The following is a 19,878-nucleotide window of genomic DNA, read 5'->3' as shown; positions in this document are numbered from 1 at the left end:
CCGTCACCTAGCTTCCCTTAATGTTGACATCATATACAATCATAGTGCAATGATCAGAACCAGGAAATTAACATCGCAATACTATTACGAAGCTACGGAACTTATTCAAATTTCACCAGTTTTCCTACTGATCTCTTCTTCTAGTACAACTCAGCATCCCACATTTCCTTCAGCTGTATGTCTCCTTAGTTGCTATCGTCCGTGGCAGATCCTTGGTCTTTGTTTTTCATGACCTTCACCATTTTGAAGACTATGGGCCAATGTGTTCTGTATTTCTCATGATTTGATTGAGGTTATACCTGTTCAGCAGGAATACCACCCTGACCTTGTACTCTTTTCAGCAAGTCATATCAGGAGGATGCAATGTTGCTATGTCTTATTACTGGGGATATTAACCTTTATCCCTTAACCTTAATGCTTTTAAGATCCATCCATGAAGTTGCACATTTTGTATATTCAGGGAGTTTATTCCTTTTTATTGCCCAGTAGAATTCCATTGTGCAGGTGTATCACCTTAGCTTATTCGTTCACCAGTTGGTAGACATCTGGGTTGTTTCCAGTTTGGGGTTATTATGAATAAAGCTGCTATGAACATTCAGGTACAAGAGTTAGTGTCTACAGATGTTTTCATTTCTCATGAGTAAATACCTGGGAGTAAATATATATGGAATTGTATAAGAAACTGCCCAACTTTCCTTCAGCATGTCTGTACCTTTATAAATTCCCAACAGTGATGCATGAGCGTTCCTCCATGTTCTGACCCAAACTAGATATCATCAGATTTTAACTTCAATCATTATAGTGAGATTATAGAGGCATCTCTTTGTGGTATTTATTTGCATGTCCCTAACGACTAATAAGGTTGAACATCTTTTCATGAGCTTCTTCCTCATTCATTGATCTTCTTTGATGAAGTGTCTGTTCAAATATTTTGCCCACTTTTAATTGCATTGTTTATCTTCTTTTTTTGAGTTGTAAGAGTTCTTGTATATGTTGATTGCAAGTACTTCAGAAAGTATATATTTTGCAACTATTTTCTCCCAGTCTATGGCCTGACCTTTCATTTTCTTAATGTTGTCTTTGGAATAGCAAACTTTTGTTGTTTCTGATGTGCTCCATTTTATTATTTTTTTTTCATTTCCAGTTTTTCCTTTTCTGTAGTGTATCTAGTAAATCTTTGTGTAGCCCAAGCTCACAAAGATTTTCTCCTGGAATGAGTTTCAAGTGGCAGTTGCACCTAGGATTTTTTCTTTCAGTTTCTCTACCTACCCCCTTAACTGTAAATTTATAAATAAATTTTCTTCCATCCATGAAGAGCACTAAGCCTTTGGCCAGCAAAGGAATATTACAATAATGATGGCAAATTGAGTCTTTAGTTACCCTAAATGCTCATGTGTTGGCTTCAATGGGTACCTGCTACTCACACTCTTAGTTTGGGTGCTCCTGGAAACAAACCCTGAGATAAGGACTAGAGTGAAGGCAGTGGTGTGCTGGTAAATATGCAACAACTGGTTCTCCTGGAGGGTAGGGGGGAGACCTGATTTGAAGCATTTTCTTATTTCCAAGGTACAAAAATTCACACCATGACCAGTCTTAAGCTACCAGTACCTCAGTGGACTTGCATATTTCCTGAAAATTTAATAATTGGCCTTTGTGAGTTGATAAGAGCCTCCACCGGCACACTACCAGGTACAGGAAGTTTATTTGAGGTCATGCCCAGGAAGCAGATATGAGGGAGTGGGGGAAGCAAGATAGGGAAAGGAGGGGAGCCAACAAAGGGGGGGGCATTATAATGGGGGTTAACACTGTGAACAACTGGGAGTATGGTGTAGACCCTGATTCAGAAGTGCCCAGTGAGGGCTGAGCAGGCTGGTTAATGATTCATTGACATCTACTCTCTCTTTGGTTGATGATTGTTTCTGGGTTGTTAAAACCTAGACACTTTCAAGCTGCTCAGCACATGGGCTGAAGAAAGTTCTCTAGCACTGAGGTTTCCTGGGGCAGAAAGCAGAGCCACAGGTGAGGTGGGCAACTGTCCTGAGTAGGAAGCTGCCAGTGTGTCTTAAATTATCATTGTTATAAGCAGATCAAGGAGCATCCACAGCATGTGCTTCATGTATCACATACTTTTTCTAAACACTAGATTTCCAGTGGTCAACAACACCTCCCATTAGATCCATAGTCAAAGGCACAATCCCTGCCTGGTGCAAACTTGATGATAAAATGTAACTGAAAAGAGGTACCTTCAGCCCTGGCCAGTGTGGTTCAGTTAGTGGGTTGGATCTTACCATTGCATTCACCATCCTGTTGACTGCTAGGGAATCCTAAATCATGTGTTTGCTGGAATGTGAAACTTGGGTTGGGTTTCTTTGAATGGGCAACAGAAAAGGAAACCACGCTCATCAGCAAACTGTTCCTGTGTGACTACTTCAATACATGTGACTCCCACAGATGCAGTCAAAGAGAGGAATAAGCCTGCACTGAAGAGTCACAGGTTCTACTCCCAGTCAGGGCAAATAACCAGGTTGTGGGCTTGATATCCGGTTGGTGCACGTGCGGGAGGCAACCAATCGATGTTTCTCTCTCTCTAAAAAGCTAAAAATCAATAAAAACATATCCTAGATGAAGATTTTAAAAAATTAAAAGTCCTTACCAGCCCTAGCTGGTTTGGCTCAGTGGATAGAGCATCAGCCTGCAGACTGAAGGGTCCCAGGTTTGATTCCAGTCAAGATCACATGCCCACGTTGAAGGCTCCATCCCCATTGAGGGAGTGCAGGAGGCAGCCAATCAGTTATTGTCTGTCATCATTGCTATCTCTCTCTCTCTCTCTCTCTCTCTCTCTCTCTCTCTCTCTTTCTCTCTTCCTCCCTCTCTGAAATTAATAAAAATATATTTTTTAAAATAATAAGTAAATGAATAATAAATTCCCTACCTGACCAGATCCAGTGACACTGGCATTCCAATAGGAGCCAACATGTTTATTGGCATGTCTTATTTAGAAAGTGAAAAGGGAAATTACTTCTTAGTCAGTTCTTAAAAAGATAGGTAATATAAGTATCAGAAATAGAATTCAATATAAATTATCATCAGACCACTTAATTAGAATTATATATATGGGAGGAGGGCTTGCCTTACAGATCAATAGACAGGTTGTATTCAAATATTTTCTTACCTTCAGACTGTCTTACTTGTGGTAGCATCTTGAGCTTGAGTAACCATCTACACTCCTGAGGTCAGCCCACTGACCTTTCCTTGTTGGATGTCTGACCTAATGTTTCTGTGGTTATGAAGATCAGAGGAAATCCTATCATGACAAATAATAAGATTTTTCTTAAACGCAAAAGTCCAGTCTTTCTTGGGGCAAAAAGAAGAAGAAGAAATGGTGATGGTTCTGTCTTCTCCACTGGGGAAAGTTCCCATGGACAGGGAACAGATGGTCCTAGATTTAGATACCATCTGCTTTTCAGTTGTAATTAACATCGGACCCAGGGATGGGTTGGATTTTACCATTGCATTGGCCATCCCCATTGATAATCCTAAATCATGTGTTTGTTGGAATGTGAAACTTGGGTTGGGTTTCTTTGGATGGGCAACAGAAAAGGAAACCAGGCTCATCAGCAAACCATTCCAATGTGACTGCTTCAATACATGTGGCCCCCACAGATGCAGTCAAAGAGAGGAATAAGCCTGCTAATCTTTTCTTCTGCTTTTGTAAAGAAGAAAGTATGAATGATGTCCTAAGTCTATTTCAATTCAGTTGGTTCCACTTTTCTAACAAGTTGATTAAAATAATATTCAATGTTATTCAGCATTTATTGAATGCTTTCAACAGTCCAGTTATTATGCTAATAATTTTACATGAATTATCTAGTTTTAAAATAACCATATCTGGTAGGAACTATTATTTTCCCCATTTTACAGACAAGGAAAACTGAAGTCTTAATGAGGTTAAATACTCACCTCAAGTCAAAAAGCTGAGATAAGGACCCACCAACTTATTTATACCAGGCAGAGCAGGAGTAAGCAGCTGGCAAATTCCTTCCATTCCTGTTTTGTAAGTTGCAGAAGAGAACTGAAGAAACTCAAAGATACCACTGTTCTCTAGTCCCTTTATAACCTCAAGGGAATTTGTTTCCCTTTTGCCTCAGTGTGCTTTGCCCCATGCCTTTCGATCATCTCCTGTGTTCTTATTTGCAACTCAGCTTCTTGCTTTTTCTGACCCCTAGGAGAGGTAAGTGAAAGCATGATTAAATTTTAACTCTCTGCCTAGAGCCACAGCTCCTAACACTGGTGTCAACATCTAAAACCTACAACAAAAGTTGATCCTCATTATTATTAGTGACATTGTTCCCCAAAAAACAGAGAGGCCCTAGCTGGTTTGGCTCAGTGCATAGAGCATCAGCCTGTGGACCGAAAGGTCCCAGGTTTGATTCCAGGGTTGCTGGCTCAATCCCCAGTAGGGGTCATGCAGGAGGCAACCAATCAATGATTCTCTCTCATCGTTGATGTTTCTATCTCTCTCTCCTCTCCCTTCCTCTCTGAAATCAATAAATATCAATCAATGAAAAAAATCAATCAATGAAAATAAAACACAGAGAGATTTTTAGTAGATTATATGAGAGCATCTCTGTCTTAAGCTTCCTAAGGGCACACCAGGTGAACAGAACACAAAAAGAACATTCCAGGACCAGCAGTCATTTGTACTATTGTCCAGGTACAAATAATTCCTTGGAATATCTCTGAACATCAAGCCAGTCTAGATCAACCAGGGGAAGGAGCCTATGGGCCCAGCTAAGCTAATTGTCTGTGAAGAGAAGTTTTGAACTTCCTAGTTGAAAGTTCATGGTAATCATCTGGTAATTGTTTAAGTGGCTTGTCATTGAAGTGTGAAGTTGGAAAACTCTAATGTAAAACTTTAGTCTAGCTTCGTTAGCTGCAGTAGATCTTAAGCAATAAAATGAAGGTCAGGATTTAAGACCCACACAAGCCTGTTGGCTTTGTTCATTTATACACATAGCCCCACCTGGATTCCTTCCCACAGCCACCCAGCACCACTGACAAGCAGAATCAGGCCAGGGACCCTGGATGACCCAGTGTCGCCCTTCACCACTAATGGGAATCACCTTCCACTCCAGGAGCACAACCTATGATACTCGGTCTGTTCTGTTCATAGAACACAGTAATGACACACAGTTAAAGAAGTGGTCCCAACCTGTGGACATTGGCATGACTTTCAACTGGGTACCAAAAGCTATATTGTTGGGTGGCCATTTGACTTTCTCAGGAGGCCTAAGTACCGGAACCCTTAAAAAACATCAGTATAATAAATGGAAAAGATGGTGTCACTTAACTTGGGTTTCCACACAACACAGCTAAAGACACACAAATTGATCTCCTCCACCTGACCCAAACAGCTACCTGAAATAGAAATAAAGAGGATCTTCCTGCTTTTTGCTGTTGCCAGCCTATTTCTATACATGTACTTTGTTAGCCCTCACATCATCCCATGCCTGAAATTTTAAAATTGAACAGTGCTTAGTGTTTATCAACTTTGAATAAAATGTTTCACTATCTAAATATTAACTATTCAAACTTTGAATTCACCAACAAGAAGTTGCCTACTTTAGAGTAGTTCATCCTACAAGAGAAACTTGAAAAGAATAACAATTATAGAAAAATGGGGGAAGATTTTGCAGAATATTTTTCAGAATATTGACTATGTTTGCATCCGTAGAAATGAAGTAGTAAGAGGCTTAATTTCTATATACATTTTTTATTAATAGAAGATTGGTTTTCTCCTCCATCCTCCACTAAATAAATGTTGAATAAATATTTAAAGAACATGGGTTTGAAGAGGTGCCAGATTACGAACCTGCCTGGAGTGCCTGTGTCTCAGGCCGATTCTGTTTTTGGAAGTCCTGGTTGCTCACCCATACTGGCTTGCAGTTCTACTATTTGATGTTATCTGGCAGCTGTGGTGCCCACCAGCTCCCAAGACTGTGTTTGGAGAGAGAATAACAAGAAAAGGACGGAAAGACAAGATTGCAAATACCTTAATAACTTTAACCAGCGTGGTGTCTTTCAAAGGCACAATACTATGCAATAAACTTAGCTCTAACTCTGGCATGAGAATTTCTAACTTATTGTGCTTTTCCTTAGAAAGGCTCAGCTCAGGTTTCCAATAAAAAGTGGGAGGCAAAAAGCAGGTTTCTCACCAACCTTGAAGTGAAGAGTTCCACCATCTTACAGATAGTTGAGTATTTTCTTGCAGATAGTTGAAACTTGAAGTTTTCAAAGTCCTCCAGAGAAGTTAAATTCTGTATTTACAATACATTCCTAGTGTAGAAGTCATTGTCTTCGTTTTCTCAAACAGGCCTGAAGAAGAAAGGGCAGGGTTGGCAAACAAACCTGTTGTCAGGCAGTCTTTACATGAGATTTTGAGGACCCCTACAGAATACGCCACTATTGTTTAGTGGGGAGAGGAGGGCAGTGTCATTGAGAAGTGGGAGAGGAAGAAAGGGAAGGAATAAGGAAGAATGAGAGGCCATGAGAAATTTTGAAGCCAGTGGGCACTCTGAGCCTTTAGACCAGTCCTCCTTTCTTGCTGAGAGGAGGTTAAAGCCTGAGCTCTGGCTCGGATTGGAGAGATGCTACCTCTGTGACTTGGGCTTATATTCTCTTTGCCTCAGTTTTTTGTCTTTAAAGTGGGGATAACAATAGTGTTTTCCTCAGGGTATACTTGAGAGGAAAACTTTGAGGCGGTTTGAGGCCCATGGTTGCATTCAATAAATGTTAGTGGTCATATTATCGTCATCATTATCTGTCTCATTATCACCATCATCATCATTATTGTCTCTAATATGACATCACAATCTCTATCATCACCACCACTGTCATCATCATCTTCACATCATCAAATTATTATCCCCACCACCATCACCCTCACCATTGTGATCATCATCACCACCATCATTATCATTATCACCATCCTCCTCCTCATCACTATCATCATCTTTTTTCCAATTATCACATCACAGCCACTATCATCACTACCATCATCATCATCATTGTCCCCTTCATCACATCACAATCACTATCTTCACCATCATCATACCCATTAAATCCAACACCATTACCATCATCAAACCATTTTTATCATCATCATCATCATAAGTTTCATCTAGTAGAATCAACAATGATTTCCATTCAAGAAAAATAGTCTGCACTTATGCATCCAAATATCTCAGCCTGGAATACTAGAACCTCCCAAAATGCATCTTTGCATATTTCTGCAGACTCATCTGTCTCTACTTTCTCACCCACAATAGTGAATAATTAGTAGTTTTCAGCACAAACCATGCTAATTTAGGACACCACGCTTTTATTCATGCCATTCCCTTGTCTAGCCAATTCTTTCCTGACTTTTTTGCTTGTCTGATTCCTAGTCATCTTCCTGGACATGATAGAAGCATCAACTCCTCCAGAACATACACTCCTCTCACTCTCTAAAGCCTAGGTTAGGTGTTCTCCCTTTAATCTCACATAGAATTCAGTGAATAGCTCTATGTTTAACTTTAACGTCAAGTGCTCTGCTTACATATTTAGCAGACATGTTGGTACTTCATCAGATAAACTTGAGTCCTCCTTACTAGTTTGTGTGCCTATCCAATAGTTTTTGTGTACTTTCATGGGTCTCCTTGGTGACCTTCAAATACCTATCTCTGGCTGCTGGAGCCACTTCACTGGGAAAGTACCAGGGAATTTGTGTTCTTAATACATTAAATAGTGTCAGGTCTCATGACTGCTTATTTTTGAAATAGCGATAGGTACATGAGGCCTCTGCAACACCAGTAATCTGATGTAAAAAGTCTGAGATTTCCACTAGGGACAGGTTCGCAGGTCTTGCCAATGCTTCTGTGGTTTATTGAGTAGATTCATAGTAGAAGGAAATACTGAATTCTGCTTAATGTTTACTGAAAACAAACATACAGGTTGTTCCCATACAAATTGACAAGCCTCCTTAAGGCTTTTTAAGTACTCCTTGGGGAGGTGGGGGTTCAGGGACCTCAGGTCAGGAGCCTCCATCTCACCGGAGGTCTCTGTGGAAGGAGAGATGGGGCCTGGCAGAGGTTAGAGGAGTAGAGTTACTCCTCAAATAGAACACAGCCAGTCCTCCTCCTGAGATGGTGTGTGGTGTGATGGTTAGGAGCACAGATTTGAGAGTCAGGTCACTGGGTTCAAATCTGGCCTCCTCCACCTACTAGCTGTGTGACCTAACCAGGTTACCGAACTCGGTTCCCACCTGCGAGGCTAGATTAAGCCCAGTGCCCCATCTTGCAGCTATTGGGAGGGTCAGAGGAGAATGCATACTCCTGGGACCCAGTGAAGTCACGTCGGCATCATCCCAGCTACATAAACCTGTCCCCAGAACCTTCCTTCAGTGTATACTGAGGGGAGGTGGCAATTATCACCCCCATGTTCTTGAGAAACTGACAACCGATAAAGCATTCTTCCCCCACTGAAATATTTCTCCAGAGATGGAAAATCTCTCATTCCCAGGGCTCCAAATCAATGACCCCAGTATGGTGGCCTCCAGGAACAATGACCAGACATAGGCCTCATCTGGGTAGACTCCTTTCAAGTAACATAATTATAGGACTTATGCTAATGGAGCAGGTACATTAACACATTCTCATTTCCTTTAGTGCTTGGGTCCCCTCACAAGAAACCTTTTCAGTTGGCAGTGGTTCCCGAAGACCTTCAGGATGCCAGCTGACAGCATGACCACGGGGGAGTGGGACTAAGGGAGAGTCCCCCATAGACTGGCGGAAAACAGTTGTTTCTACAAGTGGCCCATTTTTATAAATTGCATTGCATTCCTTCCACAGTCTTCCTTAACCGACTTTCCTCGTTTTAAAGTGGTCTGTTGGGGGTGGAAGGAAACATCAGTAGAGGAAGAGGAAGTGAGACAAGAGAAGGAAAATTGCTAGTAAAAGGTATTTGCTCGAGGTTGCAACACTGTGGGCACCTGAAGCTTAATTCATCGGGGGACTCAGGGAGACAGTGCAGTTACCCCCCAGGGAGTAAGGAGCTGGGTACTCACACACCAACTTTCATCAGCCATTGTTCAGAGGTTCCCAGGGACAGTAACACCCCAGAACTTCTTGACTGCTTTGTGAAAGGCTAAAAGTCTTCAAACAAATGGAGGCAGATTCTGACATTTGAAAGGCAATGGAATGCTCTAAATTAATAAGGCCGAAAAATATGATGGAACAAGGGACACCCAATAGCCACCTGCTACATTCCTCTTCCCAGCAACTACCTCCAACTAGATCCTTGTGTTCAGAATCCTAGTCTGGCTGTGTGGCTCAGAATTTCTCTTCAGTCACTAGCTGTGGTGTTTCCAGTCGAATGATGTCTGCAGAGGTAGCAAAACCTGAGAGTGAGTGCCTCAGTCAGTCCCAATGTGGCATTATGGAACCATAATAGGAGGGAATTATTTTTAAAGAATTAACTTTAAAAAGTCTAATCATGTATGATCACTTGAAACTATTGGGGGCGAGGGCAGGGGGTGGAACAGAGAAGGGAAAAGAAGAAGGATCTTTTTTGGTTATTATTCAAGCCGCATTCCCTGGAGATTGAGAACAATTTCCACCAAGGCCAGAGTTCTACAGATCTTCCCTAGGAATTGCCTCTCCAGCACCACCTTCGTTGAAATTAAAGACAGAGCCACACGGGTGCGGAGATGTAGTAAAAGGAAATTGCCTGTGAAAACCGCTGACTGGAGATGCCACATAAAACAGCAGGGTTAATGTCGTGCTGTTCAGATACATTTGCCCTCACAATTCAGAAGCCCTTCTGTATATCGACATTTCAGCTAGAGCCTGTTCGCCTCCATTAAGCCACAGGCCACCATAATTTCCTGTTACCTTAGGTATTTTTCAGTTTAACCACTGTCACCAAAGTTTTCTAGTTTTATTATAGCCCCAATCAACCTCTGAAACTGCCTGATGAGACAGTATTTATCTTTCAAAATCCCAGTTTAATAGCCACTTTCCCTGTGAAACCTTCTCTAACCTCCTTCACTACCCTTGCCCCTGTCAGAGGCACGCAGCTGCAAGTGGCAACAGAGGCAACCGGGGGTCAGGGGGTCGGGGGGGTGTCCTTTTCTCACACAGTGAGAAGTATGGAGGGAAATGACTTCTGGCATTAGATCAACTGGTGAATGGCATCCTCAGGGCTCTGCCACCCTTTGCATATTGCTCTGCATCTTCATGCTGGCTGTCTCATGGGCATACAACAGCTGCTGCCATTCCAAACATCACCACGTTCAAAACAGGAAGAAAGGGTGACTTTAGTAGGATCTGTCCCTTATTCTCATTGGCCAAAACTGTGTCACATGGCCATGGCTAGTTTCAGGGATACTAGAAAAGCTGATGATATTGTCATGCCCCCCCCCAAAAAAAAGCCCAGAAAGTCTGTTTTCTTAGAAGTTTTCATTATTGTTGTTTTCTCTGTGACTCTTTCTGTCACCTTGGCTGTATCTGTTACCTATTGCCTAAATGATGCTGTGTAACAAATGGCCTCAAAACCTCAGTGCCATACAACAATAAACACTTATTTAGCTCCTGGGTCTTTTGAGTTGAGTTCAACTGAACCAGGTTGAGCTTGGCCAGTCTCAGCTCGCCCGTGTCCTGGGGATAGCTGCCTGTCAATTGATCCCTGACAGCTTCACTTAAGACAGCGGGGGTGATTCGGCTCTGCTTTATGTGTCCCCAGCACACTAGCTGCGGCACGTCCTTCTGGCATTGTCATCATGTCATGAGGTGCTTTGCTGTGTTCAAACCTTTTTGTTTATTTGTTTCCATTTTCTCCCCACAACAGCCTCGCACACTAGCTAGAGAGCATGGTGCGATTGGTCTCACGTCAAAGGCTCCGCTGGGTAGGGAGAGCTCGCTGCTCAAGGTGGTTCAGCTCAGAAGTGTCAAGTCCAAGATTGGATGTGAGGTCCTTTACCCACCCTGGGCTTCCTCCGAGGCTCCAGGCTGCCTGTCTCTCAGCAGCTGCTTGCCAGTCAATGCTACTCAGGCATTTCCTTTGACAGCTTCCAAAGGTGACAGCAGCAACTCTATGAGCACCACCCTCCACGGAATCCATTCACCTCATATAAATGGGCCCTTGTTCTGTGCAGGCCAACCTGAGCAGAAAATATAGCGTTTGCTTATTTCCCCTGTTCCCCTTCCACATGCACAGTCCCCACCCCCACCAACATCTTGTTCAGTTTTGTTTGTTTTCCAGTGGGAACCTGATTTCCAGTGGGTAGCATGGCAGAGTTAGAGCTGAGTTTCTTGTAAGCAAAGTGGCAGACCTGCCCTTAGATGCGAGCAGGTGGATAGGAACCTCATCACCTGGTGGGCTCCTCCAGACGCCAGAGGAAGTTGCCACAAAGTGTCTGATTGAGAGTGGGAACCCCACCTCACTTTGTCTTGTGCAAAGAAGTCATGTGGCCTTGTTTCTTTTTAATTTTATTTTTCAATTACAGTTGACACTCAATATTATTTTATATTAGTTTCAGGTGTACAGCATAGTGGTTAGACAATCATATACTTTACAAAATGTTCCCCCTGCTATTTAAGGTACCCACCTGGCACCATACAGAGTTATTATGAGTGGATAAAAAGCAGTGGTGCATATACATAATGAAATACTACTCGGCCATACAAAAGAATAGAATCTTACCATTTACAACAGCATGGATGGACCTAGAGGGTATTAAGCTATATGAAGTAAGTCAGACAGATAAAGGCAAATATCATGTGATTTCACTTATATGCAGAATCTGAAGAACAAAATAAATGAATAAACAAAACAGAAACAGACTCATAGATATAGAGGACAAATTGATGGTTGCCAGAGGGGAGGGGAGTTGGGGGCTGAATGGAAAAGGTGAAAGGATTAAGAAGTGCAAATTGGTAGTTACAAATAGTCACGGGATGTAAAGACCAGCATAGGGAATACAGTCCATGGATACACCCCAGCACCAAAAAACAAACAATCCAATTTAAAAATGGGCAGAGGCCCTGGCCAGTGTGACTCGGTTGGAGTGTCATCCTGTACACCAAAGGTCACAGGTTCAATTCCCAGTCAAGGCACATACCTAGGTTGTGGGTTCAGTCCCTGGTTGAGGTGCATCTGAACGGTAACCAATCAATGTTTCTCTCTCAATTGAAGTTTCTCTCTCTCTTGCCCTTCCTCTCTCTAAAAGTCAATAAACATATCCTCTGGAGAGGGTTAAAAAAATAGGCAGAGGACCTGAATAGACACTTCTCCAAAGAAAACATACAGATGGCTTAGACATGTGAAAAGATGCCCAACATCACTAATCATCAGAGAAATGCAAATTAAAACCACAACGAGAGATCACTGCACAACTGTCAGAATGGCTGTCATCAATAGATCAACAAGCAACAATTGCTGGCGAGGATGTGGAGGAAAGGGAACCCTCATGTACTGTTGGTAGAATTGCAAATTGGTGCATCGGCTATGAAAATACTATGGAGGTTCCTCAAAATAGTTAAAAATGGAACTGCCTTATGAACTAGCAATTCTGGAAACATATTTGAAGAAATACAAAACACTAATTAGAAAATATATTTGCACCCCGATGTTCATTGCAGTCCTATTTATAATAGCCAATATATGGAAGCAACCTATATGTCCAACAATGGGCGAGTAGATAATGTGGCTTTCAACAGCCGTCGGTCTTGAAAGCACAAAGAATCTGGTAGATCTATTCCTTTCTCATCCCAGTTCAAGCATTGATATTTTGATGTGTTATATGGAGCTTCTTGCCTTGAAATAGGATCAATATGAAATACTGGAATGCAGTCTTTGAGAGATGGTTTGTGGACTTCCAAATGGCATTGGCTGTTTTAGTGAGTTGAGTATGTTAGGTATGGATGGTTTATTTAGGTCTTGGTTAATTCAAAAGTGTATAATCCTGTATTCCAGTTACTGCATTTGGCTGTCTTTTCAGAGTTTATGGTAAAGTCTGCATATCATTGGATCAGCCAAGTCATTATACAAAAGAGGATTTGAGTCCATTGCAATTTTGGAATGTGTGTTCTGACTCATCTACAAAGCTATAAAATAGAGCATTAATTTTTTAATTGACATATTAAAAACACCCCAAAGGCAAATAATTTTTTACAGATTATGAACAAACCAATAAATAGAAAGTTATTTTTAAGTCTTTTGTGCATGCCAGGCTTCTTAGCCTCCTCAGAGAGTAGTAAAGTGTAAAACAGAGTTGCTACCTCTCCAATCTCCCACTACCTACAAAAATCACACAAGAAATCCAAATTCAAGGTAGACAAATCAGAAGAAAATATAGATAGGAATTATAAAATACAAGTGGAGTCACACCAACCAAGGGAGAAACTATTTTGATTTATGGCCTTTCAAACCCTTATATGCAAATAAACTTATATAAGTATGCATATATGTATGCATTCTTATACATTATTTAACAAAAAAGAGATTGTACACATCATTTTATAACACTTTTCATTTAGCAATGTATTATAAATGCCTTTCCTTGTCACTAAATATGGATTTACATAATCTCTTTTCACAGTATGTCATTGATTGATGAATTATAGTTTATATAACCCATCCCCTATGGTATATTTTGTTAGATTTTGATAATTTATTATACTCAGCATTTTGAAACAAAATATCCCTGGTTTTGGGCACTTGTCTGATATTTCCACAGACTCAGGTGTTAAGATGTACTTGAGAATCTTACAGTCTGGTTGTAGAGACAAAACACAATGCAAAGAAAGCAAGCTTATAAAGGGAGGAGGGGTGTCTAAATTAGTTGACAGCCAAGAGTCAAAGGCCAGAAAAACCATTTCACACTTAGGTTGCTACATAAGGCTTCATGAAGGAGAATTGTAAATGGTAGAAACTTAAACCAGTTTAGGTGTAAAAGTGTATGACTGGCTCATGAAATTGCAAGTTCACTTTGATTTCAGACTGAGCTGGGTCCAGTGTTCACTTTTGACTTAATGTTACTGAGCACCAGTGTGTGTGTGGTGTGTGTGTGTGTGTGTGTGTGTGTGTGTGTGTGTGTGTGTTCCATCTCTTGGTGTGAGCTGCATTCTGAGCCAAGCTCTTTCTCTATGGCAACTGCCTCCAGCAGCTCCAGACTCAGGTGGTTTTTATATGTCATAAGGAGAGAAACCCTTTCTCCCAGCTTCTCTGTTAATCCCTTGCAGAACTTTTGCTCACCCACCATTATATAAAGGGAAGTGGTTGTCCTAGTGGCTACTTTGGGTCATGTGCTTGTGTCCTGTGGTGAGAAAGGTGGGCAGGGTGTGAGTGAAGGCCCTTCCCATGGAGCAGTTCTCAAAAGGCAAAGATGCTGGATGGTGAAAAAATGAGAGGATGCTGGAACTTGAAGGATGAGCAACCACATCCATTAGATGCTTAGGGCTGCAATTAACATGGAAACTCCAAGTCAAACTGGTTGTTTGCCAATTTCATGACGTCTGGAGGCATAGTGGGCTGTAGCACCACATGATCATGGCTCAGTGATGTCATTAAGTTGACTGAGGGTCAGCTTCATCTCAGATCAGATTCCCTCAATATGGCTGCCAATGGCCACCAGGACTCCTAGCCTCTTTGTCCATAGCCAGCACTTGAGGGTGAAAAACAGCTCCCTCTGTCAAGACTGTAAGGCTTTTCCTACCATCTGATTGGACCAGCCTAGGTCATGTGCTCACCTCTGAATCAATAGCACACTGACTCTGCAGCTGCTGGGGACTACTACACACTGATTGGCCAATCACTATCTACTCCTAGAGGAAAGGGTGGGGTTACCTTCCACATGGGATATGGTAGATATTTGAATGAAACTGTAGTACCATTAGAAGGATTGGAGGACACACACACTGGGTGGTTAACCAACAATGGAATCTGAATAAGACTTCATTAGTTAGAAAGGAAATATGGAGTTGGTTAAGGTAGAGAGGAAATTTATGGCCTGGTCATAGCTGACCAACGATGTGGAGACAAGATTAGAGAGGCTGTCCTGCAGGAAACAGGAGAGTGCACTAGCTCATTTGGAAGTATTCATTTATTTATTCTTTTATTGCTCATATATTTATGGAGCACCTACCATGCACCACTATGCTGAGGTGAGTGCTGGGGATAAATGAGATAGATACAGTTCATACTTCACATGGACTTCTAGTGGGGAAGACAGCAGACAAATGAACTTCACAGATAATATGTCAAGAAAAACAAAGCAGGGTAGGGGGATAGAGAGAATGGGAGGGAGAAGAATCCAAGGCCTCTTGCATAGGTTGACATTGATCCAGAGACTTGAAGGACATGATAAAGTGATCCAAGGTGATCTGGGAGAGTGTATTCCCAGCAGAGGGAGCAGAAAGTGCAAAGGCTATGGGACAGGCATCCATGGCATGTTTGGGGAACAATGAGGTGGACATGGGGGACAGTGGTAGGGAATAATGTCAGTGAGGAAAGGTGAGATCACATGGGACCTCACAGGCTTTGCAAAGTCTTTGTTCTTACCCTGAGTAGGATGTTGAATTCATGATGACAGAGGGTGGCCAGACCCTTAGCCCATGGCTTTGCCCTGACTGAGTTTAATCCTTCCTCCTCTCCTCTCTTCTAGGCCATGTACATGTTCTACGCACTGGCCATTGTGTGTGATGACTTCTTCGTCCCGTCCTTGGAAAAGATCTGTGAGGTACGTGCTTGATCCTCAGCATTTCTGAGCTGGGCACTGGTACTGCTCCAGCCTGCTTCACGGAGGCCCTGGGAGCACTCTATGCAACCGGGATGTGTGGGGACACCGGATATCAGCATACTTCAGAGTGATGGGCAACATTAGCACAAAAGCGCCATCAATCTGCTTAGAATTCCAGGACACCCATCTATAGTTGGGCTTTAACATACACATGGCCAGCTTTCCCTGTCCATTTGGCTATAACTCATGGTACTTACTGAGTTCTGCTTCCAGTTTTTTTTTTCCTCTTTTAAAATCTGCTCCTCCATTCTCTCTGTCACTCCCTCCTCTCCACCATTCCCTTCTGCTTCAGTAACCCTCCTTTGGTGATTTGTGGGGTCCTTGTCGAGTGAGAAATCTCCAGCCACACACATCCATCACCCTTCCTCTGCGCATATGTATAGAAATGCTCCAAGCAGAGGCCTGAAAGGGGAGAAGATGAAAGAATTGGCCACAGAGACAAGAACACGGACTCTGCTCAAAATCTGCCCAGTGACACCAGGCTGAATACCAAGTTAAATCCCTTTTATCTGAATTTTCAGCATATCTAGAACCCTTTTATCCTCTTGCCTCCTTTATCTTCTCCTCTGTTTTGAAAAGTAGTTTCCTTTATCTGGAAGCTTTCCATTTTATTTTATTTTTAATTCAGATGCCTTTCCAGAAGGGATCTCTCCCAAATGCCCCTCCCATCTGGAGCTCAAGTTTCTTTATGTCATTTTCAAACTTCATCGTCCCTCCCCTTTCCTTCCTCCTTCCTCCCAAGTATCAGATTCAGTAGGTCTTGGGGGCCAACAGGGACCAGAAGTTCCATTTCTATTACGTATCCAAGTGCTGCTGAAGGTGCTGGTCTGAAACCACACTTCAGGAACCACTAACTTAAGCAGTACCTTCTATATCCTGGAAGTCTGTTAATTTTGTGTACTTAAAAAATAAAAGAATCAAGGCCTGGGAGTGGGTTCCTTATACCGTGGAAGGAGGCTGAGGAAGAAGTGGGTGGACTGTGGACAGGTGTGGAAGGAAGGCCTTTGTTCAAAGTGAGGTAACTTGAGAACAGGTTCACCTCATGGGAAAGATGAAGAAGCTCTGAAGCCCTTGTAAGTGGGGTCATTTGCGATCTCTAAAATACCACCATTTGGTGGTTTGTTTTTCATGCAAAGCAAACTACTCTTTCTTTTCCACACAACTTGAAAAAAAAAAAATAGAAAGACCTTTGTAGGGAGTGCCTATAGGGTCAAGCCTCAGACTGACCTGTGGCAGAGCCACATACAAGTCCCAGCTTGGAGGGCAGAGCCCTCCTAACACAATTAGGCTTGACCCTATAGCCGCTCCCTACATCTGGTGAGATGTTGCCAAGGCCGAAGTGAATTAGGAATGAAAGAGAAGGGGACATAAGGAGGTATGGAGGAAGAAGCCAATGGAGTGGGTGAAGGAGAGAGAGGAACTGGATATGATCAAAGGTGTGGACTCTAGAATAATCCCCTATCGGGGAACCCGAGCTGGAGAAGACCCGGCAATGCAAGACTCCCAGCTTGCAGCAAGTCTTGGCAAACCACCCCAGGAGTGTGAGCTCTGCTTTAGGCGACCTTCCCACAGACTGCCTGCTCCCGGGTGCCCTCACAACCACACCTTTCAACTTGAGGTATCAGCACTCCATCTAAGGTCTCCTCAGGACCCTGTGTGAAGTTTAGCTGTTCAGTCGAGAGTGAGGAACCCCAGGATTCCAGATGAAAATGCTCCATTAGGGCTCCTGCAGCAGACTTGCTGGTTGGTGGAGCCAGTAGCCTACGCCAAGGCCATGCTGCCCCTCCATGGCTGAGCAAGGGAGTGCAGCTGCTGATGTTACTGGGAAGAGTATCATTCAAGACCATCTGGAACACCAGGAGGAACTGGCAATTTACTGATGGCCAGCAGCTCACTCTCTGAGTCATGATTGAAAACAGAAAAGCTAAAATTGCTAAGCAGCCTCTAATGTGTATTTGTCTTGTCTTCTTGCAAATCACCTTTGGATTAACCAACAGGGTGACCTAGAGAGTTTATTGAATAGAATATCTTGGCAGAGTTGATGCCTCGTTACTTTCTATTCACCCCTCACTCGCCCTACCCCAGGGTTCCAAGGTTGCATCGAGGATGGGAAGTGGGTTTCACGATGGTGATCCTCCCCACCTCAAAGCCTCCATAGCCTCTTAGAATCAAGGCTTAAAATCTGGTTATCATGAGCCTGATTTAGTCTGAGATCAGCATGGTATTGAAAAAAAAAATCAGGATATTTTGCATTAAAAAAAAAAAACGTGGACTTTTGGCATCTCAAAAAATAAGGATACTTGGACAGAAGGAAACTAGGCACACCGTATATAGTAGAGTATCTAGATATTGTATTATAAATATAGACACCTGAAACTTATATGATGTTATTATTAACCAATGTCACCCCAGTCAATCTAATTTAAAAATAGAAATATTTTGGAACTCAGAGGGAACCGAGTGGTCTGATGTTAGAAAGGAGGTGAATGCCCACTGTGCCTCACACTGGCCGCTCCACTCCTCCCTGTTATCTTCTCGGCCCTTGGGGTATTGGGATTGGGGACCCCTTGATCTTGTCAAGAGCCTTTAACTCAAGTGGACCCTCCTCCTGATTCTGTCCCCCAACGGGGACAATGAGAGGAGCTGTGGCCCAGCCAGGGCAGTCAGTCAGCAGTGGCCGAGCTCTGGGAGGAAGGGGTGGAAGGACTTCGCTTGAGACCTGGGAGTCCGAGTGTTCCCAGGGGTAATTGAACTCACCTGTGTTTTGTCCTTGCTCCTCTGTAGCGCCTGCACCTCAGTGAAGATGTGGCTGGCGCCACGTTTATGGCGGCGGGCAGTTCGGCCCCAGAGCTGTTCACATCTGTCATAGGTAGGTGATGACCTGGGGACGTCTCAGCCCTGCCCTATGTAAAGAACCTGGGCTTGGTGGTTGTTGTTCATTATTATCTTACTAGAGGCCAGGTGCACGAATTTGTGCACCTGTGGGGTCCCTCTGCCTGGCCTGGGGGATCGGGCCGAAACTGGCTCTCTGACATCCCCTGAGGGGTCCCAGATTGTGAGAGGGTGCAGGCCAAGCTGAGGGACCCCACTGGTGCACCATTGGGGCTGGGAGGGACGCAGGAGGTTGCCCAGCTGGGAGGAATCTCGGCAGGGCTCCAGGGCATGTTCAGCTTGTCTAGCTCAGTCCCAATCCGCCAGACCCCAGCAGCAAGCTAACCTACAGGTCGGAGCATCTGCCCCCTGTTGGTCAGTGCACATCATAGCGACTGGACAACTGGTTGACTGTCTGCCCCCTGGTGGTCAGTGCACATCATAGCGAGTGGTTGAGTGGCCTTAGCATATCATTACCATATTACGCTTTGATTGATTGAATAGACGACTGGACGACCAGACAGCATATTAGGCTTTTATTATATAGGATTAAAGAAATGCTTTTACTTCGCATGGACATGCCCCAGCCCCAATGCCAATGCTCTTGTGGGACAGTGTCCCCAGTGCAGATTAGAGAGCTCCCTCCAGTCCTTGACTGTTTCCTGCATACCCTCTGCGATCAGTCTAACACTTAAGAAAGTTCCTCCGCACACACCTTGGAATACGACCCCCACAGCAGCCGGGCTGATGCTGGCTCTGTGTTTCAGGCGTCTTCATCACCAAGGGTGACGTGGGAGTTGGGACCATCGTGGGCTCGGCGGTGTTCAATATCCTGTGCATCATCGGAGTCTGCGGGCTCTTCGCTGGCCAGGTAGGAGTGATGGCAGAAGGTGGTGTCTGGGAGGGAGGGCGTGGAGGTGAGGCAGTGGCCAGTCTGGCAGGAGCAGAACCAGCACAAGGACCAGTGGTCTTGGACAGTGAGGATGTGGGGTCTCATGCCCAGGAGGCTGGCTCAGCTAGACCTGGAACTTCTCAGGCACCATCCTTTGGTCTCCGTGTTGATGGAATATGGAGTTCCCAGGTTCATGTAAGTAAGTAACCAGTCTGAAGATAGGGGCCACGAATCTGAAGGTGCCATGCTCATTTTGATAGTATTGATCTGAATTGGAAAA

The 19,878-nt window shown here is 43.5% G+C and overlaps 1 protein-coding gene across 3 annotated transcripts in view; it reads left to right on the top strand.

Annotated features, from left to right (window-relative positions):
• Positions 1-19,878, top strand: part of SLC24A3 (solute carrier family 24 member 3) — a 493,522-nt gene that overhangs the window by 340,458 nt on the left and 133,186 nt on the right. For all 3 annotated transcript variants that reach the window (XM_008141127.2, XM_028144920.2, XM_054724362.1), the window contains 3 exons: positions 15,701-15,775; positions 18,620-18,704; positions 19,474-19,577. In XM_008141127.2, the coding sequence (XP_008139349.1) occupies positions 15,701-15,775; positions 18,620-18,704; positions 19,474-19,577 (264 nt within the window). The remainder of the gene's footprint in view (positions 1-15,700; positions 15,776-18,619; positions 18,705-19,473; positions 19,578-19,878) is intronic.

The sequence above is a fragment of the Eptesicus fuscus genome, chromosome 12, assembly GCF_027574615.1.
Source record: "Eptesicus fuscus isolate TK198812 chromosome 12, DD_ASM_mEF_20220401, whole genome shotgun sequence".
In the NCBI taxonomy this organism is placed as follows: domain Eukaryota; kingdom Metazoa; phylum Chordata; class Mammalia; order Chiroptera; family Vespertilionidae; genus Eptesicus; species Eptesicus fuscus.
Note: the sequence above shows the minus strand (reverse complement) of the source record. Positions and strands in the feature narration are given on the sequence as shown.